This window comes from Pseudorasbora parva, chromosome 14 (assembly GCF_024679245.1).
Source record: "Pseudorasbora parva isolate DD20220531a chromosome 14, ASM2467924v1, whole genome shotgun sequence".
Lineage (NCBI taxonomy): Eukaryota > Metazoa > Chordata > Actinopteri > Cypriniformes > Gobionidae > Pseudorasbora > Pseudorasbora parva.
In genome coordinates, this window is record NC_090185.1 from 26,020,303 (window position 1) to 26,048,049 (window position 27,747).

Consider the following 27,747-nt stretch of genomic DNA (forward strand, 5'->3'; position numbering starts at 1 on the left):
TGGGCCTGTTATCAAAGACACACGGCTGCAATCTTCATCACCATCTGGCGTCATAATCACTACATCAGCATTCATCTCAGTGATATGTATATGTTTATGCACTTCTAATGTTGATTGGGTGTAGCATTTTTGTCCTCTGCTCTGTTTGCATCAATGTCAAGTTTATGTCGTAAGGTCTGTACAGAGCAGCATTTGTTTGAGACACGTGATCGCTCTTTTGTGTTGCTTAAGCCTAGTTCAGACTGCACGATTTTCAAACTCGTCGGGTCACTGCTCTATTCACACTGCATGACTATCTGGGGTATCATTCAGTCACTGCTGTGTTCACACTGACCGATGGTTTGACGACAGAGGAGTTCACACTGCATGACTGAACAAGAAGAAGAATCGCCGACAACGCTCTCTCTCTCCGGTGTGCAAACTACGTTTCCCAAACACACGTGCGATGTGACAAGTAAACAACGCGAGATCACACGTGTGTCAGACCGGAGTTCTCGCGCGAGACTTGGAATTGTTATTAAAAATGATAAACTGCACAAAGTTTGCTTCAAATTGTATGTGCGCTGATTTGTGGAGAAAAAGAAAAAAGATTATGGCGGAAGAAATTGTTGGAGAGACAGAGGGAGCCAGGATTTTGTTCTGCAAAGACAGTTTGAGGTAAATAAATAAATGTAATGTGCTGCTGCTGTGGCTGGATGTGCAAATGTTTGGCCTTTGTTTCTGTTTGATAGAATTGTAAATATATCTATTAAAATACTGAAATTCTGCTCTATAACTCCTCCCTGAACCTCCTGCTGCCCTGTATCGCACTCTCTCATTGGCTGTCGTGTAATTTTCAGTCAGAACCCTGTTCACACAGCAGCAGTTTGAATCGCCGACAGGTCCAGATATTTAGCATGCCAAATATCTCACCGGCGTCGGCGACTCGTCATCGATTCTCTCTAATCGCGTCTTTGATCATTCACACTACGTGATTGTCACTCGTGTGCACGAGTGCCGATTTGCCTGTGATCTCGGGAATTTGTCGGCGATTTCACAAAACCTGTCGGCGACTCAAAATCGGGGCAAAAATCGGGCAGTGTGAACTAGGCTTTAGTCGTAATCTAATCATAGCCTAATGCCTCGTTAATGATTCGCTTCACACGGCTTATTGTAATGATCGTGTTTTGTTTTAGAAAGCTTAAAGCAGAACAGAATGGCATTTTAGCCTCTATCAATCTTCCCACAAATGCAAGGAAACCTCATGGGTTTTAAAGCAACATGCACCCAGACCACTATTAATCGGGGCTTCACGATTAACAGAAGTTAGGCTGGAATGGCGATTTGCTTCAACATTGAAATCGCTAAATATAAATGACATATGCTATGCACTGACACCAGTGCATTGATCTGTTTGCATTAAAGGCACAACACTTACGTTTTGGATTTAAAAATATCCAAAACTAAAAAAAATGGTTAATTTTGTGACTTGTGCAATTAGGCTTTTCTAAATGTTTAAAAAATGTTTAAATCCAGAGAAAGACCTTATTTCAAACCGGATACGGATGCATCTCCTATCAATGACATCATGCCCGCGTACCCTCGAGTTTCAGTTTATTTTGTAGAAACCAGGAAAACACCAAAGTTTATTTTATACATTATGTGCTTCATTAGATAGGTGAGCAGCTTTTTGGATACATTTATTGACATAAAACTGATCGTTATATAGCCAAACAGTCTTTTGGTAAATCACTGTGGACGCTATTCTATAAGCCTCGGCTTGGATGACATGGTGTTCTCAACGCGTAGCAAAAAGATCTTTAGTCCAGGCATATTCTCTCTTTGGGTGGTGTTGTTGTTTATTATAAAGGTAGAAAACGTATTTTACATAACGATACTTCACCCAGTTCTAACTAATAAAGTGCTGTCGGTGGAGTGGGTGCTCGCGTCTACTGTAAGAACTGTGTGTTCCCTGTATCCACACCTTCCCTAACTGATTGCCTAACCTAACTCGCAGTGGAGTACCACAACTAGTGCCAGGGGCGTAGCCATCTTTTCAGAAGTGAGGGGGACAGAAATGTCATAATACCAAAAAATGTTTTTTTTGGGCCGATATAATTTATCTCTTGCTTTTAATTTGGTAGGATATCAAATACACTGCTGAACAATAACCTCTAATATCTATAATATTTTCTTCTATTTTTTTATGCCAATTTTATGATTGGTTGATCAAAGCTGAATTTATCATCATTACTCCAGGCTTCAGTGTCACATGATCCTTCACTAATCATTCTCATATGAGCATTTGATGATCAACACACATTTATGATCATTATCAGTTGTGCTGCTCATGGGGCTGCTTAATTTTTGTGGAAACCATCTAAACATTTGTGGTACAATTAAAAAAAGAGAGAAATTAATACTTTTATTGATCAGACATGCATTAAATTGATTAAAAGTAATGTTTTTAATATTATAAAAGATAATAATTTATATCATAAATGCAATTAAATGCTGTCCATTGAACTTTCTATTCATCAAAGAATCCTGAAAAATAAAATGTATCATGGTTTCCACAACATTTTTAAGCAGCACAACAGTATTCAACACAGATAATAGTCATAAATGTTTCTTAATTATTTAACCATCATATGAGACTGATTAGTGAAGGATCATGTGACACTGAAGACTGGAGTAATGATGATAAATTCAGCTTTGATCACAGGAATAAATTACATATATTCACATAGGAAAAAAACTGTTTTCATTTGTAATATGAATTCACAATATTAATGCAGAAGATACTAAACATGAAAAAATCTGCATTATTCATATGATAGCCTACTTTATTATCACAAGTAGGCTACATTGAGATGGCTTGAAGTTGAAAAGCACACATAAAGCATATATTGTCGCACTCGTCTGATTGTCGTTGTCACGTTTCATCACTCATAACGATTGTTTTCCTTTAGCTGCAGCTCCAGCCTGACAGTAGCTATTACTTCTACGAATCCGCTTTTGGACTTTCTGTGAGAGCGCCCTCCTCCTATTTAGATGCGAATAAATGACACGTCATGTATTGATTATTTTTTGTCTCTGAATTTAAATATTAATGTATTCACAATTGTTTCTATGTAAATACATTTCACCGTGACCTCAAGAAGCGCGCTATCAACCGAGATTTGAGAAGACTGTCTTTAGCGTCCCTGTTAATTTGCCCGCCGCCGTGCAGGGTAACGTTGGTTCGAATCCCGCTCGAAGCGGGTCGACTAGAATCGGTGAGACCCAGTAAAAGTGCGGGGGACGAAAATACATTTTATTAAAAGTGAGGGGGACACGTCCCCCACGTCCCCCGCGTAATCTACACCCATGCCTAGTGCGATACTTCCCCAAGTGGCTAAAATAAGTAATGGCTAAATTATTTAAAAGGTGAATATAAATGTTCCTACAATCTTGTTTCTTATTTACAGCGAGAACCATGCTTTACCTGTCGCTGTGCTTTATTCCCATATAAATACTGGTTACGCCTAGCTCAGCTCAAACAGACTGTACAGTAGTCGAGTGTTTTCGTTCAGTCAATCCAGTAAATCTACCTGCGTTTTGTTAGCTACTGCGATATCTGGGTTCCTGTCTATTTCAGAACTATAGACTATAGTATTTTGTCTAATATTGGACTTTCTGTGCTAGGACACTCTTGGTTACCATTATGAATCAAACAGTAATGTATATTTTCACTGAAGCTCACAACACCATATTCATTAAAGGATGTATAAACAAGGTTTCTTTAGTTATTCGACTGCAGCACTAATATAATTCTGCACATAATCTGACCTGGTCTACATAAAGATATTCATCCAGTATAGTAACTGAAATTGCAGCATGGGAGTACAGTAAGCAAACAGAGTGCACACCTCTTATAAATGCACAGAACCATTAAATGCTTCAGTTCAGCTAAACTCCTACACTCTAGTGGAAACTTTTATAGTCTATTCTGACTGCACTGTACCATGAATCTATTGCATGTTCTATTCTTCGCTGGTTGAATGTATTCACAATAGCAAGCAGAATTTAACCAACAAGCGCTGAACCACTTGTTCTTTATTTTGTGCATTTTGTGTTGCGTCTTCAATAGGGTATTGATTTAAGTGCTCAATAGAGATGTGATTGGCTATGCTCAACACTTTAAAACGCATGACAAATGCCTACTCTCAACAGTTTTCAGAGATTAAGGTGTAGATCCACTTGTCCGTGCAACACTTTCTGTCGCACAGCGCTCCACTTAATTCCTATGGGTGACGTCAAGCGACTTTAACGCGCCCGCGGATCTTCACGGTAACACAATATGCATGGGGAGTCTTTGAAAATTGCTGACTATCAGCTGGTACCAAATATAGCATCGGCTATTGACACACAGTATGCTTATTTGATTCCTGGGCCATACCACAAATAACAAGGGCCCTCTCGCAGTGAGCTTTTTCTCTTCACTAAAGTGGTGCACACTGTGCGACTTACGATAGTCATCGTTATTGTTGTTTTTCAGACTGTATGAATATGAACATGGCAAAATATACCATTTGGATACACAACAACTTGTCTGCAGTTTTATATCAACCTTTCACATTCAGTGAAACATTTTATTTCAGGTTAAAATCGTTTCACAATAGTCAAACATCGGCTGTGGTGAGCATGCCAAACTAACTATCTAAGACATCAGATTTGAGCTAGTTCAAAGGTATCTTTTAGGATTGCGATTGTTTGTTTCAGACTGCCAAACTGTGGGCAAAATCACAGTATGAACCTGTCCTAAGGTATTAAATTTACGACACTCAAATTGATTTTATTATTTATTTTTCAAGGTTGGTAGCTTGATAGGTAGCTTGACAGCTTTCCACACAGAACTGTATCATTTCATCTATGATACTCATTGTAAACAACTGTAATTAAATCTTATTCAAATGTTATTCTCGCCTCCTGAGTCTTTTGGGTAGAAGTATTAGTACGCCCCTAACAGTGGGTTGCCATTGTGGAGAAGAGTGGAGCATTTGCTAGGCTGTGGACAAATACTGATGACATAACGGCTTTTCTGAATGAGGTTTTAATGCTTAGCATTTAAGATGTTAATGTGTGCGATTACTAGCTAAATGTAAGTCAACTAGTTAGGGCAGTATTATAATTCAGATGTGTAACATTAAAATATATGAAATTGAAGTGGATGAATGAATACATGAAACTGAATGCCTGAGTCATGTCAGGCAGATATTAAAAATTCAATTTGAGATATTGGGTCACTTAAAATGCATTCATTTCATGATGTTGAAGATTGTTTAACTTAATGGATTCACATGGGACGGATGTACACAATTCATAAATATATAATAAACCAACAAATACATTTTTTCCCCTCATTAGTTATTTATTATTGCTCTGTCTCCAATAAATCATGATCATACTACATATAGACATGTCAGTGGTCATATGTTAATAGCAGAAAACCCAGAACAAAAGGAAAGTTTAATAACAAGTGTTTCTTTCCCCTCATATTTGCGGGATAGTAAAAATTATTGATTATTTGCAATTTTCTCTTTGGTTTTACAGGCTTTTTGCCTATAATAAAGGAAAACAATTTTGCAATCAATTTTAGTAAAGTTTTTCATTGCACAAAATGTATATATATACGTGTTGGTATGCTCTACAGATACAAATTTCACTCTCACACGTGTTCAGTTGTTTTACACCAAAAATACCTTCATAAAAAAGGGTTTATATTTTGATTTGCTTCATTTGTTTTGGCTTATTAATACAGCTGATGCATCAGTGATGTTTTATTCTCCTTGTCACTCACACTCAGGTAAAATCATCACTCCATCATAACATATTTGTATTAGCTCATTGACTGTTAAGTATTTCCCCCTCTGACATACAAAGACGATTCTATCATGATGTGCTACAAATATCTTTTGCCGTCCGCCCCATCGCAGCTGTATACCTCTTTTATCCATTTCCTCCACCGTCACTGTACAGGGCTCTGAAACAAACACATCTCACTGTCAGTGTTACAATATTCATTCATTGATTCAACAGAACTAGAACTACAACTTCAACTACAAGATTACATCAAACTTACAAAAAAACATAATACTGTAAGAAAAGCGACATATGTCTTTGATGTATGTGGTGTAGATGTTCATACTTACTTAAACACCTAATATTCCCTCTCCATTCACCGTTTTCACAGGTCATGTATTTGGTGTAGTGGTGATCCTGAACCAGTGTGTATTTATTAAAGCAGATGTATTCAACTCTCTCCTCTGAATCATATTCCTTTTTTATCATTTCTATTGTATCTGCAAAGTCCACATTTGGTGGTGGCCCACATTTCCCTGAGGACAAAGCAAAGTTATTTTGTTATTTTTACCAAAATCATAGATCTTTCTGGTCTTAATTACAAATGCTTTTCAGAAATCAAGACCTAATGTTCCAAACAATAAAGTATAAAGCCTCTACTTCTTCAGCAACAGCAGCTCAGAAGTACTGAAACAAGATCTCAGAGAGAAGCAGAGAGAGAAAATTATATCTAGGCGATGGAGAGGAAGCTGAACTTCTTTTACACACAAGCTCAACCATTTACCAATGCTTTAACACTGTATGTCAGAACAGATAACAGCATGTTCTAAACCTAACCTTATAAGCTAAAGTCAAAGTGAACAACTGTTCATATTGTGAATTGAAATACAAATATTTCCCTTGTATTTTATTCATTGGTACTGAGAAACAGCTGATCAAAGTTGAGCAAAAATATAAATCACAACTGATTCCCGTCTAGGGATTGTTCGGGTGTTGATGTTCTTTTATTCACATGACCAAATGGTATACAGTAAAAGAGGGCCTATTTGTATGGGGTTCCATTTGTGCCAAAAATAAGTTGACTGCCCAGTGCTTTCTACTATACATTTGTCCTTGTTATCAGTCTTTGACAAGTTGTTCGGAAAAATTGGTATATGTTGATGTGTGTGTTCACTGTTTATGTAGATTTGTTCTGTTGTCCTTACTGTATTGATCCTATTTTTTCAGATTAAGTCCGAGCTTTAACTGTATACTGCTGTCCCTACAGTCATCTTAACTGTTGTCCTGTTCAGTCATCTTAACTGTCGTCCTGTTCAGTCATTTGAACTGTCGTCTTGTTCAGTCATTTGAACTGTCGTCCTGTTCAGTCATTTGAACTGTCGTCTTGTTCAGTCATTTGAACTGTCGTCCTGTTCAGTCATTTGAACTGTCGTCTTGTTCAGTCATTTGAACTGTCGTCTTGTTCAGTCATTTGAACTGTCGTCTTGTTCAGTCATTTGAACTGTCGTCTTGTTCAGTCATCTTAACTGTCGTCTTGTTCAGTCATTTGAACTGTCGTCTTGTTCAGTCATCTGAACTGTCGTCTTGTTCAGTCATCTGAACTGTCGTCTTGTTCAGTCATCTGAACTGTCGTCTTGTTCAGTCATCTGAACTGTCGTCTTGTTCAGTCATCTGAACTGTCGTCTTGTTCAGTCATCTGAACTGTTGTCTTGTTCAGTCATTTGAACTGTCGTCTTGTTCAGTCATCTGAACTGTCGTCTTGTTCAGTCATTTGAACTGTCGTCTTGTTCAGTCATTTGAACTGTCGTCTTGTTCAGTCATCTTAACTGTCGTCTTGTTCAGTCATTTGAACTGTCGTCTTGTTCAGTCATCTGAACTGTCGTCTTGTTCAGTCATCTGAACTGTCGTCTTGTTCAGTCATCTGAACTGTCGTCTTGTTCAGTCATCTGAACTGTCGTCTTGTTCAGTCATCTGAACTGTCGTCTTGTTCAGTCATCTGAACTGTTGTCTTGTTCAGTCATTTGAACTGTCGTCTTGTTCAGTCATCTGAACTGTCGTCTTGTTCAGTCATTTGAACTGTCGTCTTGTTCAGTCATCTGAACTGTCGTCTTGTTCAGTCATTTGAACTGTCGTCTTGTTCAGTCATCTGAACTGTCGTCTTGTTCAGTCATTTGAACTGTCGTCTTGTTCAGTCATTTGAACTGTCGTCTTGTTCAGTCATCTTAACTGTCGTCTTGTTCAGTCATCTGAACTGTCGTCTTGTTCAGTCATTTGAACTGTCGTCTTGTTCAGTCATCTTAACTGTCGTCTTGTTCAGTCATCTGAACTGTCGTCTTGTTCAGTCATCTGAACTGTCGTCTTGTTCAGTCATCTGAACTGTCGTCTTGTTCAGTCATCTGAACTGTCGTCTTGTTCAGTCATTTGAACTGTCGTCTTGTTCAGTCATCTGAACTGTCGTCTTGTTCAGTCATTTGAACTGTCGTCTTGTTCAGTCATCTGAACTGTCGTCTTGTTCAGTCATTTGAACTGTCGTCTTGTTCAGTCATCTGAACTGTCGTCTTGTTCAGTCATCTGAACTGTCGTCTTGTTCAGTCATTTGAACTGTCGTCTTGTTCAGTCATTTGAACTGTCGTCTTGTTCAGTCATCTGAACTGTCGTCTTGTTCAGTCATCTGAACTGTCGTCTTGTTCAGTCATCTGAACTGTCGTCTTGTTCAGTCATCTTAACTGTCGTCTTGTTCAGTCATCTGAACTGTCGTCTTGTTCAGTCATCTGAACTGTCGTCTTATTCAGCCATCTGAACTGTCGTCTTGTTCAGTCATTTGAACTGTCGTCTTGTTCAGTCATCTTAACTGTCGTCCTGTTCAGTCATCTTAACTGTCGTCTTGTTCAGTCATCTTAACTGTCGTCTTGTTCAGTCATCTTAACTGTCGTCCTGTTCAGTCATTTGAACTGTCGTCTTGTTCAGTCATCTGAACTGTCGTCTTGTTCAGTCATCTTAACTGTCGTCTTGTTCAGTCATTTGAACTGTCGTCTTGTTCAGTCATCTGAACTGTCGTCTTGTTCAGTCATCTGAACTGTCGTCTTGTTCAGTCATCTTAACTGTCGTCTTGTTCAGTCATCTTAACTGTCGTCTTGTTCAGTCATCTTAACTGTCGTCTTGTTCAGTCATCTTAACTGTCGTCCTGTTCAGTCATTTGAACTGTCGTCTTGTTCAGTCATCTGAACTGTCGTCTTGTTCAGTCATCTTAACTGTCGTCTTGTTCAGTCATTTGAACTGTCGTCTTGTTCAGTCATTTGAACTGTCGTCTTGTTCAGTCATTTGAACTGTCGTCTTGTTCAGTCATCTTAACTGTCGTCTTGTTCAGTCATCTTAACTGTCGTCTTGTTCAGTCATCTTAACTGTCGTCTTGTTCAGTCATCTTAACTGTCGTCTTGTTCAGTCATCTGAACTGTCATCCTGTTCACTCATCTGAACTGTCGTCTTGTTCAATCATCTGAACTGTCATCTTATTCAGTCATCTGAACTGTCGTCTTGTTCAGTCATCTGAACTGTCATCTTATTCAGTCATCTGAACTGTCGTCTTGTTCAGTCATTTGAACTGTCGTCCTGTTCTGTCGTCTTAACTGTCATCCTGTTCTGTCGTCTTATTCAGTCATCTGAACTGTCGTCTTGTTCTGTCATTTGAACTGTCGTCCTGTTCTGTCGTCTTAACTGTCATCCTGTTCTGTCGTCTTGTTCAGTCATCTGAACTGCCGTCCTGTTCTGAACTGTCGTGCTGTTCTGTCGTCTTAACTGTCGTTCTGTTCTGTCGTCTTGTTCAGTCATCTGAACTGTCGTCCTGTTCAGCCATCTTAACTGTCGTCCTGTTCTGTCGTCATCTGGTTCAGTTGTCTTAAAGAGCTAGTTCACACAAGCTTTTTATTTTTTATTATGTAATGTTACTCACCATCAGGTTGTTCCAAACCTGCATGAATTTATTTGCTGAACCCAAAACAAGTTCTTTTCAAAAATATGGCTAACCAAACAGTTGTGGTGAACCTTTGAATTACATTGTATTTTCCCCATACCATGGAAGTCAATGGTATGGGGTTCCATTTGTGCCAAAAATAAGTTGACTGCCCAGTGCTTTGTACTATACATTTGTCCTTGTCATCAGTCTTTGTCAAGTTGTTCGGAAAAATTGGTATATGTTGATGTGTGTGTTCACTGTTTATGTCGATTTGCTCTGTTGTCCTTACTGTATTGATCCTATTTTTTCAGATAAAGTCCGAGCTTAAACTGTATACTGCTGTCCCTACAGTCATCTTAACTGTCATCCTGTTCAGTCATCTGAACTGTCGTCCTGTTCTGTCGTCTTGTTCAGTCATCTGAACTGTCGTCTTGTTCAGTTGTTTGAACTGTTGTCTTGTTCAGTCATTTGAACTGTCGTCTTATTCAATCTTATGCACTGTTGTCTTATTCAGTCATCTGAACTGTTGTCTTGTTCATTCATTTGAACTGTTGTCCTGTTCTGTCATCTGAACTGTTGTCTTATTCAGTCATCTGAACTGTTGTCTTGTTCAGTCATTTGAACTGTTGTCTTGTTCAGTCATTTGAACTGTCGTCTTATTCAGTCATCTGAACTGTCGTCTTGTTCAGTCATTTGAACCGTCATCTTGTTCAGTCATCTGAACTGTCGTCTTGTTCAGTCATTTGAACTGTCGTCTTGTTCAGTCATCTGAACTGTCGTCTTGTTCAGTCATTTGAACCGTCATCTTATTCAGTCATCTGAACTGTCGTCTTGTTCAGTGATTTGAACTGTCGTCTTGTTCTGTCATTTGAACTGTTGTCCTGTTCTGTCGTCTTGTTCTGTCATTTGAACTGTCGTCTTGTTCAGTCATCTTAACTGTTGTCCTGTTCTGTCGTCCTGTTCTGTCATTTGAACTGTCGTCTTGTTCAGTCATCTTAACTGTCGTCCTGTTCTGTCGTCTTGTTCAGTGATTTGAACTGTCGTCTTGTTCTGTCATTTGAACTGTTGTCCTGTTCTGTCGTCTTGTTCTGTCATTTGAACTGTCGTCTTGTTCAGTCATCTTAACTGTTGTCCTGTTCTGTCGTCCTGTTCTGTCATTTGAACTGTCGTCTTGTTCAGTCATCTTAACTGTCGTCCTGTTCTGTCGTCTTGTTCAGTCATCTTAACTGTCGTCCTGTTCAGTCATTTGAACTGTCGTCTTGTTCAGTCATCTGAACTGTCGTCGTTTTCTGTCGTCATCTGGTTCAGTTGTCTTAAAGGGATAGTTCAGACAAGCTTTTTAGTTTTTATTATGTAACGTTACTCACCATCAGGTTGTTCCAAACCTGCCAGAATTTATTTGCTGAACACAAAACAAGTTATTTTTAAAAATATGGCTAACCAAACAGTTGTGGTGACCCTTTGAATTACATTGTATTTTCCCCATACCATGGAAGTCAATGGGGCAAGATTTTTTTTTGAAAAACATAATGTTTTAGGGTACAATTTAAAATAAGTAAACTTAGTAAATAATGACATTTTCATTTTTCAAAAACTCACCTTAACTGTCTTCCTATGTTCATCCTTATAGGCTACTATCGTTTAAAATGTGTAGACTACAGACAAGACGACAGTTCAGATGACAGAACAGGACGACAGTTAAGATGACTGAACAGGACGACAGTTCAAATGACAGAACAGGACGACAGTTCAGATGACTGAACAAGACGACAGAACAGGACGACAGTTAAGATGACTGAACAAGACGACAGAACAGGACGACAGAACAGGACGACCGTTCAAATGACTGAACAAGACGACAGTTAAGATGACTGAACAAGACGACAGAACAGGACAACAGTTAAGATGACTGAACAAGACGACAGTTCAAATGACAGAACAGGACGACAGAACAGGACAACAGTTAAGATGACTGAACAAGATGACAGAACAGGACGACAGTTAAGATGACTGAACAAGACGACAGTTAAGATGACTGAACAAGACGACAGTTCAAATGACTGAACAAGACGACAGTTAAGATGACTGAACAAGACGACAGATCAAATGACAGAACAGGACGACAGAACAGGACAACAGTTAAGATGACTGAACAAGACGACAGTTAAGATGACTGAACAAGACGACAGTTCAAATGACAGAACAGGACGACAGAACAGGACAACAGTTAAGATGACTGAACAAGATGACAGAACAGGACGACAGTTAAGATGACTGTAGGGACAGCAGTATACAGTTAAAGCTCGGACTTTGTCTGAAAAAATAGGATCAATACAGTAAGGACAACAGAGCAAATCGACATAAACAGTGAACACACACATCAACATATACCAATTTTTCCGAACAACTTGACAAAGACTGATGACAAGGACAAATGTATAGTACAAAGCACTGGGCAGTCAACTTATTTTTGGCACAAATGGAACCCCATAATATGGGGCAAGATTTTTTTTTTGAAAAACATAATGTTTTAGGGTACAATTTAAAATAAGTAAACTTAAGTAAATAATGACAGAATTTTCATTTTTCAAAAACTCACCTTAACTGTCTTCCTATGTTCATCCTTATAGGCTACTATTGTTTAAAATGTGTAGACTACAGACAAGACGACAGTTCAGATGACAGAACAGGACGACAGTTAAGATGACTGGACAGGACGACAGTTAAGATGACTGAACAAGACGACAGTTCAGATGACTGAACAAGACGACAGTTCAGATGACTGAACAAGACGACAGTTCAGATGACTGAACAAGACGACAGTTCAAATGACTGAACAAGACGACAGTTCAGATGACTGAACAAGACGACAGTTCAGATGACTGAACAAGACGACAGTTCAGATGACTGAAAAAGACGACAGTTCAGATGACTGAACTAGACGACAGTTCAGATGACTGAACAAGACGACAGTTCAGATGACTGAACAAGACGACAGTTCAGATGACTGAAAAAGACGACAGTTCAGATGACTGAACAAGACGACAGTTCAGATGACTGAACAAGACGACAGTCAAATGACTGAACAAGACGACAGTTCAGATGACTGAACAAGACCACAGTTAAGATGACTGAACAAGACGACAGTTCAAATGACTGAACAGGACGACAGTTAAGATGACTGTAGGGACAGCAGTATACAGTTAAAGCTCGGACTTAATCTGAAAAAATAGGATCAATACAGTAAGGACAACAGAACAAATCGACATAAACAGTGAACACACACATCAACATATACCAATTTTTCCGAACAACTTGACAAAGACTGATGACAAGGACAAATGTATAGTACAAAGCACTGGGCAGTCAACTTATTTTTGGCACAAATGGAACCCCATACTATATTGTTCACGCCTGTGTTTACTGTATATTGTAATGTGAATGAAAGAACATCAACACCTGAACAATTCCTAGACGAAAATCAGCTGATTCATATATTTGCAAACCTTCAATCAGCTATTTCTCAGTAACAATGGAATAAAATACAAGGGATATATTTCGGTTTAAATTCACAATATGAACAGCTGTCTATCTTAACATTAGCCTATACAGTTAGGTTTAGAATAAGGTGTTATCTGTTCTGACATACAGTGTTAAAGCATTGGTAAATTTGGCAGTAAAAATCCATTGTTTTGGTCTTGGTTGAGCTTGTGTGTAAAAGAAGTTCAAGCATTTTAAATTTGGGTTAACTATATGCATTTTGTGTCAAAGCAACAAGAAATGTGTTATTTGTATAGCCCACACAGACAGATGTTGTGCTAACTGCGTTAAGAGTTTAGGAAATTTGTTAAAGGTATTGACAAAATTGTCATAGCAATTGTAAAAAAAAACTGCAACATCCCTCCAACAGGAAGTATTAAATTGGTACAAATTTACAGAGTTTTTTGGCTACTGCCGGGTATCTTCCCTTACTGTCTTAAAGGACAACTCTGAATAATTTTTAAGTTTATCTTGATCGTTATACCTTTGTGAGTACAGTCTATAGAAAGACCCCCCCCCCCGTCTTTGTGCCTCTTAACAGACACAAAATGCAATTAAAATGTCTGTCCAACATGAACAGGTCCCTCACACGACAACGAGATGTGGCGTTTAGCCACTTAGCCATTGTTTAAATTCACCTAAACAGTGTTTTAGACGGCTAGCTGTATCCAGTGGTGGAGGAAGTACTGAATGTCAGTACTTAAGTAAAAGTACAAGTAACCAGAAATATATTTACTTTAGTAAAAGTAGAAGTACTACAACGACAACCCTATTTAAGTAAAAAGTAAAAAGTACCTGATTTTAAATGTACTTTAAGTATTAAAAGTAAAAGTACTTGCATAAAAATGTATTCTCTTAATGTCTAATTCTAATAATTAAAACGAAGAAAACAGTATGAGCGGTGGCATTTTAATTTAGTTAGTTTTGGGTTAATGTAATTGTTCTTACTATCTGTTGCCTAGTTTACATTCTGACTTACAATTCTGGTTATCTGCAAAGTTAAATGTCATTTTTCTGAAGCAACATTCTCATCAGCTTTGATGTATTTAAATCTTCATATTTATGATATTTTTACCTTTTATAAAGGACTTTTTCCCTTAATCTTATTAAATATAGGCTTTGCTCCAGCTTTCCCTTTATATTCTTAAATTTGATTCAATTAGAATAAATTCAATTAGAATAAGATACAATAGGGTTGTTACCAATCAAATTAAATAATTAACACTGAAAAATTACAACTGCACTAAATAATGCTATGAGATTGTTTTAACTAAAAAAAGTTAACTAAACCACCAGTAGATGGCAGCAGGTGAATCCTTATGAGAGAGTCATTGAGTCGATTCGTTCAAATGGCTGATTCGTTCATAAATGAGGCAGTCATTTATGAATAGGGAATTGAATCTTTGATTCAGAAACGCACTGTTGCTGTGCAATATGTTATGGTTCGGATGTGGAAATCTGATCTTGGAAATATTTTCGCTGCTGAAGTAGAACAAAAGCAATAAAGCAATCAATAAAATGAAAGTGACTTGATGTTAATTATTTGTTTATGGAACTGTCAAATGAAATCAGTGTCACATTTTCTGTCATGATGGTATTCAGGAAACGCCTCGGTTACGACTGTAACCTCAGTTCCCTGAAGGGGGAACGAGCGTTGCATCGAAAGACGCTTATGGGAACGCTTGCGTGATGAAGTCATGAAGCACATGTGAAATCAGTCCAATAGTGTGAGGGCACGTCAGAGGCGGTGACATCACCAGGGAGTATAAAGCCTGCCCAAAACACAACCGCGCTAGCTTCGAAGTCTGAAGTAGTGCTTTGACAGGCATGTAGGAGATATGGCAGTACGATGCAACGCTCGTTCCCCCTTCAGGGAACCGAGGTTACAGTCGTAACCGAGGCGTTCCCTTTCAGGGGAACTCCCGTTGCATCGAAAGACGCTTATGGGAACGTCATACCAACGCCACCATAGCGAGACGTGCCTGTCCAGTGTGCAGAAAACAGCACTTAGAGAGACAAGACCCCAGACCCTGGAGTAGAGTCTAGGTCCAGAAAGTAAAACCTAACGAATGTGTGCGGTGAGGACCAGCCCGCCGCATCACAAACGTCTTGAAGGGCCACTCCTGAAATAAGAGCCTTAGAGGCCGCCATACTCCTCATAGAGTGAGACCGGACGGCCAAGGGGGAAGGCCGTCCGACCGACTCATAAGCCAGTGAGATAGTCTCAACCACCCACTTGCTCATTCTTTGCTTAGATGCCGGTGCTTCCCTGTTTGGGGGCCCAAAGCACACAAACAGTTGGTCAGTTTTACGCCACAGGGCAGCTCTGTGGACGTAAGCATCTAAAGCCCTAACTGGGCAAAGCAAATTACTGTTCTCCTGGTCCGGATTGAGGAAAGGTGGAGGGCAGAAGGCCTGCAGTACAATAGATCTAGCTACATTAGTAGGGACCTTAGGAACATAACCTGGCCTAGGATGAAGGAAGGCCTTGACCATGCCAGGTGCAAATTCCAAGCACGAGAGTGCCACTGACAGAGATTGAAGATCTCCTATCCTTTTAAGAGAAGAAATAGCGGGAAGGAATAACGCCTTTAACGTAACAAACTTGTCCTGAACCTCCTCCAAAGGCTCAAAGGGAGCCTGGGAAAGGCCCTGGATGACCGTTCCCAGGTCCCAAGCCGGCACCCTCGTGCGAACTACAGGCCTCAGCCTAAGAGTACCACGAAGGAAACGAGACACCAGTGGATCTTTACCCACCAACATACCACCCAGAGGAGTGTGGTAAGCACCAATAGCCGCCACGTACACCTTTAAGGTAGAGTGGGAAAGACCTGCATAGAACCGTTCCTGCAGGAACTCCAACACTGTACCCAGAGGGCAGTGAACTGGATCCTGGTGACGGTTCCTACACCAGGAAGTGAACACCGTCCACTTCAGGGCATAGAGCTTCCTCGTGGAGGGAGCCCTAGAGTGCAGAATGGTCTCTACCACATTGGTAGAGAGACCCGAACTCATGAGCTGGGCCCCTTCAGCGGCCACGCCCACAGGTTCCATAATTCTGGACGGGGATGAAATATTGATCCCCCTGCTTGGGACAGGAGGTCCCTCCTGACTGGCAACTGAAGTGGATGCCCATCGAGGAGAGACACTATATTGGGGAACCATACCCTGCCCGGCCAACGCGGGGCTACTAGAATAAGGCGCACCTGGTCCCTGCGAATTATCTCTAGAACTTCCGGGAGTAGAGCGACCGGGGGAAAAGCATACAGACGCAGCCTCGGCCACGCCTGTACCATGGCATCCACCCCCAGCGGAGCTGGATGCATGAGGGAAAACCAGAGTGGACAGTGAGACGTCTCTCGAGACGCAAACAGATCCACTTGGGCCTGGCCAAACTCTCTCCAAATCTGCTCCACCACGTCTGGGTGGAGCCTCCATTCCCCGGGCCTCAACCCCTGTCTCGACAGTGTGTCTGCTCCTATATTCTGGACCCCAGGAATATAAGCCGCTCTGATAGAGAGAAACTTCCCCTGAGACCATCGGAGGATCTGGCGTCCCAGCTTGCATAGCGGACGTGAACGCAGACCCCCCTGGTGATTTATATAGGCGACCACTGCCGTGTTGTCCGTGCGAACTAGCACGTGCTGGCCCCTGAGGTCTGTGAGGAAATTCCTGAGGGCAAGAAAGACCGCCAACATCTCCAGGCGATTGATGTGCCATGAGAGATGACGGTCCCCCCACAGACCTTGAGTCGAGCGACCCTCCAGGACCGCTCCCCACCCCGTGAGAGAGGCATCTGTCGTTAGCATCCTGCGACGACCAGAAGCCCCTAACACCGGACCTAGGGCCAGAAACCAAGGTTTCTTCCACATAGACAGGGCCCGTAAGCAGCGCCGCGTGACCCTGATCATGCGAAAGGGGTTGCCCCTCGGGGAAAACCCCTTGGTTCTGAGCCACAACTGTAGGGGTCTCATGTACAGCAGTCCTAGAGGTATCACGTTGGATGCTGCTGCCATGAGACCCAACACTCTTTGAAATTGTTTTACAGTAAGTGACTGGCCTAGTTTCACTTTCTTTACTGCTGACAGTATGGATTCTATGCGTGCTGGTGACAGGCGTGCCTGCATCAGCACCGAGTCCCACACCACTCCCAGAAAGGTGGTCCTCTGAAGTGGAGAAAGCACACTCTTCTTGGGGTTCAGCCGCAAACCCAGCTCCTTCATATGAGCGAGAACGACATCTCGATGCCGAACCGCTACCTGATGCGAATGCGCTAAAATCAACCAATCGTCGATGTAATTCATAATGCGAATCCCCTGGAGACGCAAAGGCGCCAGGGCTGCATCTACGCATTTCGTGAAAGTGCGGGGTGAAAGTGCTAGACCAAATGGAAGCACCCTGTATTGGTACGCTTTCCCCCCGAAAGCAAACCTCAGGTACTTCCTGTGATATTGAAGGATGGATATATGGAAATAGAGATCTATCGTGACAAACCAATCCTCGGATCTGATCTGTGGCACGATTTGTCTCAGGGTTAACATCTTGAATTTCAGTTGCATGACCGCCTCGTTCAGCACACAAAGATCTAAAATGGGACGCAGACCCCCACCCTTCTTCGGAACTATGAAGTACCGGCTGTAAACGCCGGCTTCCCTGTCTGAGTGAGGTACATATTCTATGGCCCCTTTCTCTAACAGGGCTTCCCCTTCTAGCTCCATTACCAGAACCTGCTCGGGGGCCACCACAGTGAGTAAGACCCCCGAAAACCTGGGCGGGCGAGACCCGAACTGTATCTGATACCCTTTCTCTATCGTATGCAGGACCCAACGAAAAATGTTTGGAAGTAGCTTCCATGCCGCCAAAACATTTCTTAGAGGTACCATCCTCTCGAGAATGGCTTCTGGTTTCTGTTGAGCTGCCAGGACGGCGCCCTGTAACGGCGAACCGGCAGGGAACACCTGAACTGGCTGCTCTAGGACCCTCCTTGGAGGGGGCGTGTTCCCCAGGACCACTACCTTTCGGGGTGGACCCTGGGACGTACGCTCATCGGAGACCGCTGCGCCCTGTAACACCAGAGGTGGCAGGGTTGGCAGAACGGCCCCCGGAGGGCGCCGAAGGGAGACAGGCACCGTATAATGAGGTGTACTCTGCCTCCCTTTGGGGGAGAACGCCCCCATAATCCTGACCCCTCGGGCGTCAGGACTTCTTTTTAGCAGCCTTCTTGGACACAATGACAGTCCGTAGATCCGTCTTACCCCTCGAAGGCTGCGGCAGACTGCGCTTCCCCTGTCCCCAATCTTTTTGAGGGAGAGCAAGAGAAGCCACACTCTGCTTTTGTGTGGCACGGTATGAAGAGCCAGCTTTTGATGTTTGGGGCTGCTCTCTGTGCTCAGCAGTCCCAGTGAAATGTGAGCGGCGGGGGAGGAGTTTCTGGAACGCTACCGCCTGTTTGGATGACTCCTGGAACCTGTCGACAACCGTGTTTACAGTGTTGCCAAACAGGCCCGAAGGAGACATGGGCGCGTCCATCAGAATTTTTTTTATCTTTTTCCTTTATAGAGCTCAAATTCAGCCAGAGGTGTCTCTCAGTAGCCACCAAGGCTGCCATAGAGCGACCAATAGATTTGGCCGTCTCTTTGGCGGCCCTGAGAGACAAATCTGTGGCCCGACGTAGCTCACACACTACTTCGGGCCCAATACCCCCGCCCTCATCCACATCGCTCAGTAATTCAGCCTGGTAGGGTTGTAGCAGCGACATCGTCTGTAAACATGCCGCTGCCTGACCAGACGCTAAATAAGCTTTACCCACTAAGGCAGAGGTGGTGCGTACTGGCTTAGTGGGTAATGTCGGGGCCTTTAGGGAAGATGCCGACTCAGGGGATAAATAGCTTGCTAAATTATCTTCTATTTTAGGCATCTCCCCATAACCGTGCTCTTTATAATTCATTATAGTGAAATAGTGTGATGTTTGTGCACTATACACCCTATATGAAACCGGTTTTTCCCATGATCTTGACACCTCGGTGTGAAGATCAGGTAAAAATGGTAGACCCCGGCGTTGAGGCTGTGACCGGGTCGGCAAAAAACGTTCGTCCAACTTGCTTTTTGAACGAACGTCCTGCCTGTCTGCGGGCCAGTCAATGTTTAATCTCTCCACAGCCCGAGTCACAACCTCAACTAGCTCTTCAAATGCTTGTGATTGAGGAGGCGGATCCTCTACTTCTCTGATACTAACACTCTCCAGCTCCTCATAACTGGAGAGCTGCATCAGAGGTGCCTCCCTCGGGGTGGAAGTAACCGCAGTGCGTGCTTCCAACCCCAGAGAAAAGGCACTGGATCTATCAGGTGAGGGAAGAGATAAGGCTGGGCCCGTCTCTATCCCCGCTGATAGATCCACTTGCGAACCCCAGGACTGTAATCGCCGCTGTGCCTCGGCAGCAGCGGGACCAGAGCCCCGGGGAACGCGAGCCCGAACGTCCTCGCGAAAGAACGCCAGGCGGGATCGGAGCGTCTGTAAAGGAAGCGCTTCGCAGTGCCCACAGCCAGCGCCCTCGAGCGCTGACCGTGCATCCTCCTCTCCCAAACAAGCAACACAAAGACTATGTGTGTCCCCACCCGAAAGGAAGCGAGGGCAAGGGTGCACACACACTCTAAACTGCTTTTCCGCCATAGTGTTGAATAAGAGTTACTTTACTAACTATCAAAACACTGTATTCACTGATCACAAAAGCGCTACTGAAGACAACAGAAGCTAGCGCGGTTGTGTTTTTGGCAGGCTTTATACTTCCTGGTGATGTCACCGCCTCTGACGTGCCCTCACACTATTGGACTGATTGGATGTGCTTCATGGCTTCATCACGCAAGCGTTCCCATAAGCGTCTTTCGATGCAACGGGAGTTCCCCTGAAAGGGAAACTACACTCGTTGGTCCTCTCATGTGATGTTTTTTTTGACTGTTATAAAATATAAAAACTAAACATTTTGAATTTTTTATGTAGTATGTTACTGAGTTTCTTTGTGTGAGCGGGGCTGATTTGTTTTCATTTCTCCTGGAGAGGCTGCGCGAGCCTCAACAGCGCAACCGTCAATTCATTAGCCTATAACGTACATTATATATTATTAACCGGGCAAGCCTTAATCTCGAGCCCTGAAACTGATCAGAAAATGTAACAAAAATGTAACAAAACGTTGTAGAAATGTAGTGGAGTAGAAAGTGTAATACTCGTATTTGTCTGTCTCAATGAATCCGTGCTTACCGAGTATAATGCATGGGTTCTTGGCTATTTCTGTATCTGTCGTGCCCACTGGATAGAGGAGTCAGACCAAGACTTCTGTGCTCAGAACTCAGTGTTTATTTTAACAATCTTTCTGCTGTACATCGTAGTAACCACCCGATTACCTCGTGCGTTGCTTCTCTCCTCTCTCCCGCACTTCCCCCCTTACAACTTTTTCTCCCTCTCGCGATATCTCGCGTACAATCTAACTTTATTTAAACCTTCCCATTTCACTTCTTACAAAAGTATAATAATTGCTGCAAAATGTAACGAAGTAAAAGTAAAAAGTATGCACTATTTATTTTACTTAAGTAAAGTACAGATACATGAAAAATGTACTTAAGTAAAATAACAAAGTATTTGTACTTCGTTACATTCCACCACTGGCTGTATCTCGCACTGAAGTCCCATGGGAACTCAGCGGTAGCCGGAAAAAAAGGCAAATAGTCCAGTTGGGAAGAGCGTCGTGAGTGTAAAGCATGATTATTTTATTATTGCACATCCTTCATCAAGCCATGTGTGCCCAAATGATATCATGGCTATCAAAATCCAGTGTTCTGTATTTTGCGTACGTGAGTTTTTGTTGTAGATGGCTATTGCTGCGTGTTTGGCTAGAATGCCATACAAAACCAACCCATTGGGCCACTGAATCTGCATTAACGACAACAGTTGGGGCAACAGCCTTAGTCCTAATGGGTTGTTATCATGGCTATCAAAATCCAGTGTTCGGTATTTTGCGTATGTGAGTTTTTGTTGTAGGTGGCTATTGTAGATGGCTGTTGTAGATGGCTAAAAAAAAAAAAAAAAAAAAAAAATGGTGTACTGTGCTAATTAATTGAGACTTCTTACAGCTCTTACAGGCTGTTGGCCTTGTTTGTTTCGTTGCTTCTATTGCTCTCCCCCTTTTTTGTAAGTCGCTTTGGATAAAAGCGTCTGCTAAATGATTAAATGTAAAATGTAAATGCAAATGGAAGGATAAATAAAGTGTACATTACCTCCACAGTGGTTGCAGCCGTTTTCGACCACAGAATGGCATTTTTCTTGAAGCGGCCCGGCTGTGTTGCGTCTGTGTAAGTTAGTCAAGTGTTCGCTGCAAATTTTTGTATTCTTTTGCCACAATTCGGAAAGGCACAAACGTGAACCATTTCTTCTTCACTTGTGAGCCGATCGGATCACCACTCTATGATGTTTGGTTCACGAACGAACCGTTCTTTTTAACCGGTTCTTTTTAGTGAACCGGTCAAACCAGTTTACCAAATCAGACTGAACCATTCTAAATGGTTCGCATCTTAAATCAGCGCTGATGGTAAATGGTAAATATTTATATAGGGCTTTTTATAGCACATTTATATAGTGCTTTTAGACCCTATGGCCATCCAAAGTGCTTTACATTTTGCCTCACATTTACCCATTCATACACCGACTGCGATATCAGCCATGTAAGGCACCATCCAGCTCGTCGGGAGCAGCTGGGGTTAGGTGTCTTGCTCATGGACACCTCGACACTTGGTCAGGTGGAACCGGGGATTGAACCACTAACCTTCTGGTTTGTAGACAATCTACATGAACCACTGAGCCACTGCCGCCCCCTGCTGAACAGTACAGAATCGAAAACCGTTTCTTTCGGACACGCTCGATACGGAGAACCGACAAGCTGATGAGCAGAGCCTCTTCATACACATGATGATATTCCCAACTAGACTATTTCCCTTTTTTTCCGGCTACAACAGAGTTCCCATGGGACTTCAGCGAGAGATATACAGCTAGCCATCTAAAACAGGTGAATTTAAACAATGGCTAAGTGACTAAACGCATCTCGGTGTCATTTTAATTGCATTTTGTGTCTGTTAAGTGGCACAAAGACACCCTTTACGTCTATGCCCCAATAACTTTGCTGTTTTAGCTGAGGGGGGGCTCTGGGCATTAACTGTAATAACTCTGTGTTGCAAGGACCAATCCAGTTTGTTTATTTTTCTATAGACTGTACTCACAAAGATATAATGATCAAGATAAACATAAAAATTTGCCGGAGTTGTCCTTTAAAGAGAGTAGAATAAGGAATACACTCCCCTCCTTGTTTTAACGGCGGGGTACCACTAATGTGAAATCGGAGCGGGCACATCCGCTGACACAAGACAATCTCTTCTGGACAAAGGGACTATAGAATATGTTCCCCTCTCAGATAGAAAGTCAGACTACTACAATGCTTCCTGGTTTGAAAAAGATGGGGAACTGCGTCTCAGTTAAATCCTTGGAACTTGAACCGTTCCATCAGATCCTCACTCATCTGAGGTGGAGATGCAACACTAAGAAAATCGTTTGCTCTCCTGCCCAGAGGGCAACATGCTTGGGGGTTAAATGGAACTCGTCACCATTGAGGGCACAACCATCTCCAGCTAATTTCAAAACACCCTAAGCAACATCAGGCTAGGTCAGGACATTATTGTTCAGAAAACCCTAGGTCTTATGGCAGCTGCACCTACAGTGATCCCTGTGGGCCTTTTGCCCGGTATACTAGCCACCAGGGTGGCGTAATTGGATATTATTAGAGGACTGGTTTATGCCTGCCCTCTGGGGATTGGTTATCTTTATGGGTAACTCCCTGTTATTTCCCATAAATTAATTTCAATCCCACATTTTTTAAGTGATTTTCTAAGAGTGACTTTCGCTCCGCCACATTAGCAATTGTAAAATAAAAAACTCATGTAATGCACTTTATTATTATGAGAATTTGCGGTTTTATAAAATGCTTTAATAGTGCCTTTCTGTATTGGAGAGATCCGGGTTGGATTTTTCTATTTAATATGCTATAACTTGGTCTAAATTTCAATCTAAAGTTGCATTTATCTATGTAAAACTTGCTGCCACGGTGCTAGTGCATAGCTATGCTGTTGCCAGGTTATTTTGCTTTTTGGCCCAAGTTAAGAGAGACTTGTGTGACGATTAATTACTTACCAAAGTTGAGCGTTTATTTTTATTGTAAACACTGAAAGAGAAAACCTCTAGACCAGTATAGACTATACTGTATATCAACCCATTTTCCACAGACCGATCAGGCCACAATTTTATCTTTGCTGTGAGGAAACAGTTTCAAAACTTTTCAAAAGTCTGATTACATGTTTTTGAGTTAACATTGTGAAGATATGTAATGATTTAATTAAATATTGAAAAAGTTCTATTATCTGTAATATATGTAACTGTATCATACCAGTGCATTGCTGTATGCCTGTCCATTCAGTCCAGGAATTACAGGTGATTTGTACAGGCTGCTCAGGTTCAAACCCAGTATTACATTTATATTGTATTGTTGAATTGATTCTGTAGTTTGGTCTCCGATCTCCCACAATATCTGCATTTGAGATGTTTGGGGCTGCACACATTCTTTCTGTAAACAAATATATCATTAATTAATTAATATCATATGTTAAATCCTTTCCACAATCTGTAACATTAATATCAGCACATACCAGCACACAGTGGATTTGGTGTCCATCCGTCTCGTGTGCATGTGGCCTCTGCTGCCGTTTGAACATATCCAGCCTCACATGAGTAAGATATCTTTACTCCCAATCTCTTATCTCCACTGAAGTAATAGGTCGACCAGTACACATGCTGGTTACGTGGAACTTCACATCTAATTTCTGAAACAAGATTCACATTATTTTAATAACATGCAGTGAGTTCAGCTCCTAATGCAGAAGTGTTTCTCTATAATCTTACCCTCACAAACAGGCTGATGATCCCACTGCCCATCATCTCGACATGTAAATGAATGAGTGTATTCTCTCGTACGAAGCCAGTGATTTTCAAAACAGGTGATCTCCACTCTTTCTCCAACTCTGAAAATAGTTTTACCCGCTGGGTTGTTCTTTTTTACCCCAAATGGTGTTGACGGAAGCACACAAGTTATTTCTGTACAAGACATAATTCACAGATAAAGCAACACAAAATTGTGAAACAGATCTGTGGATAATGGAAAAATAAAATGCTAGATTTCCCTGATTAGAGTGTTGTCCCCATGGGGCACATTTTCTAATTTGAAAAACTTTATAAATATTTGCTCTTTCTTTTATCTGAAAATTAATCTAGCATGAAAAGTAGCTATTTTCAAATATCTGTATCCCCCTTAATGTCTTTACCTCCTCGACAATCCAAATGATAAAACAAATGATAAGACAAACAGTCTCCCTTACAATTAAAACCTAGAATCAACATCGGTTGTACCCTTTCTTCAGAACGACAGGAAGATGGAAGTAAATAATCTCGTTCCATTTTCTCGTGTTTTACGTGTTGACTGCATTCATCAAGCTCCACCTTTTATTGATAAATCAAACTAAGATCTAACAAGAATTTTCTTGAATTTAATATCAAATTTTCAATAACTAGTTTTTTTAACCACTTCAAATAACGAAAGCTATATATAAGGATTTTTTTTTTTTAAATTATTATATTTGAATATGTAACGGTGGTGCATTACCATCACATTCTGGGTTAAGAGTCCAGCCAAATCTAGCACATTTGGGGCTTCCCTCTCTAGGCTTGAACCCTTGGTAACATCTATATTTTAATATGGCATCTTTCCGATATTCTTGCACTCGCTCAATAACTTCACCATTCAGTATGACAGGTGCTGTACATGTTATCTCTGTGGAAAATCAAGAGAAAGAGGAATAGTTCAATTGTTGCTTTGAATAAAGTGCAGAAATCTATGATCATTGGATGATAATATGGTCAAACAATAAAAAAATAAAAAATTCTCTGCAGAAATCAAACAAGTTTTACTCGGCATAATGACACTGATTTAATAATCAATAAACTAAAAAGCTTTCGCAGCTCGTTCTGTGTGTTCAAGTGTAATGTCTTCTCGTCGACATTCTGAGAAGCACAAACAAACGTTACACATAGACGAACTGTCATGTACATTAAATGCTGAAGTACATGCACAACTAGTCAAAACTCTCTAAAACTACAGTGGTTCAGGGAGTCCATATAATATAACATTTATATTCAAGTCAATAAAATCTAAGTGAAAAACACATTCAGATAAAGAATAACAATGACGATTACTTGCCTTGACATCGGCCACAGTTAAAGAAGAACAACCAAAAGACGAAGCCGAGGAGTTTTACAGGAACTCTCATTTTGAGCTCAGTTCACAAGTGCCTTTTTTTGGTCTGTGTCTGATACTTTTGCCTGCTTGGGGATCAACAAGTTAATCATTTACCAGAGTCAAAAAGGGCTTTTTCTTACACCGGACCACTCGCAAGTAAGATTTCCTGTAGATTGAATAAAAAAATGTTATCTGATGCCGCTGTTCATATTTGCCATTAAGACACACCAAAAGAAAAGTTACTTTAGAGAAGTGAAACATCTAGAGTCCTATTGCAGCACAATTGCTTGCCATGTTTGATGTTCAATTGCTTGACATTCTTTCAAAAGAATACAATCAAAGTTATATATAAAAAAAATGTTCTGGCTAATCCAAGCATTATAATGGCAGTGAATGGCAAAATGTTCCCCCAAAAAGTGCACCATAAGGCCGGGGACACACTGCAAGCCTGCCGTGAGCGTCTCGGCTGCGTGGCGTGTCCGTTTTTATTTTGGCTCCCATGTTAACCGGTTAGAGCTTGCATACTGCCTGCCTTTGAAATATTAAACCTGTCTTCTGTATTCTGAATACCTGTATTCTGTAGCCTATTTTGCCGTCAATACCATATATATGTGGTCAATAGGCTACTGCCGACGTTGTCTTTGCTGTATCAATAGGGAATATATTTATATTTAACATGAAGTATAGGGCTTCCCAGCAGCAGCAGTGCCGCGTCAGACACGCTTCTGGTGTGCAAAGAAGGAGAAAACGCCAGGCATCCGCCTCGCAGCAGAAACGCCACTCTTCCAGTGTGTCTCCGGCCTAAGTTATGAAAGTAATCCACACGGCTCTGTAGGGTTTATAAGGGCCTTCTAAAGCAAAGAGATAGACTTTTGTAAGGAAAATATACATATTTATATACAATAAGTTAAAAATGTATATCTAGCTTCTGGCGGACTACCTCCAATATTCAAATTATGAAAGAACTGGTGTGATGTATGATGTCAGACGTAGCATTAGCGTTTTGATCTGTGAGAAGCATTGCAGTTTCTGCATAAGTTCAGACTAGAAACTCCTGTTCGTCTGAAAGAAGAATGTCATGCACTCCATAGCTTGAGGGTGAGTAAATCATGTGCAAATTCACAAATTCACGGTTGCCAACTTTTCACTTTTTTAAGTTCGGTTGGAGTGAGATTTTTTTTATGGGGGTATGTGATGCATGATGCTTTCGATCTTGATTCAGTATCAATTTATATGTAGTATATACTACTGTATATAATAAGGAAAAATATGTTTGTCGTAGCACTATTTTAAACGTTTTTTAGGTCAAATTATATGTCATTTATTAATATTTACTTGTGAGTTCTTATATAAGTATCATTATTCATTAAAAATATTAGGATGCAAGTTATTAATGTTTTAAAATTTCACATTTAAAGAAATCTAGTGTTTGATCATCATATCTAAATATTTATTAGAATGCAAAGACTGCAATACTTTTTTGAGCAACTAGATTAGATACATGTATTATTAAAGAGCCATAAGGCACCTACTGGTTAATGGCATTACAAATAAACATTATTATTTTTTAGCCACAAAATGACTCTAATTGCTTCTTTGAATTGGAATTTTCTTATTTGACCTTAATTACACTAATTGTAATATAATTAATAAAAATATTAGAAGAAAAATATTTTAAGTGGTCATTTGTTGACAATAATTATTGCACAAATAGTAGTACCAGAAGATCTCCTCAAAATATTCAATAAATATTATTTTGAACTAAAATATAGAACATTTATTTAATTAAAAAATAGTTACGGTGTATGTTCACATTTGACCATCAATGAGTATTAGTGTGACTAATTAGTAAGGAATACCTGAGGGCTAAATACAAGAAGACCATTAATGTTACTATGATGCATCTCTATCACTAGCCATAATAAAACGATCCTGTAAATATGGCTGACTTAATAATCAATGCACACTATGCTATACTGTTTACCAAAACCTGCTGCAAACATCTGTATAGTGACACAGCGCTAGAAGTATTGAGCACTCCATGAGCCA

General features: G+C 40.9%; 1 protein-coding gene across 1 annotated transcript; it reads right to left on the reverse strand.

The window, feature by feature from the left end:
- Window positions 1-5,371: 5,371 nt before the first annotated feature.
- On the reverse strand, window positions 5,372-25,808 carry LOC137040446 (complement factor H-related protein 2-like). Its single transcript, XM_067416089.1, has 7 exons — window positions 25,660-25,808; window positions 25,066-25,233; window positions 24,309-24,500; window positions 24,056-24,229; window positions 23,797-23,973; window positions 6,174-6,359; window positions 5,372-6,004 (listed from the first exon to the last, which is right to left on the reverse strand). The coding sequence occupies exons 1-7, from the start codon at window positions 25,727-25,729 to the stop codon at window positions 5,814-5,816; spliced, it is 1,158 nt and encodes a 385-aa protein (XP_067272190.1). The 5' UTR covers window positions 25,730-25,808; the 3' UTR covers window positions 5,372-5,813.
- Between the last annotated feature and the right edge of the window lie 1,939 nt (window positions 25,809-27,747).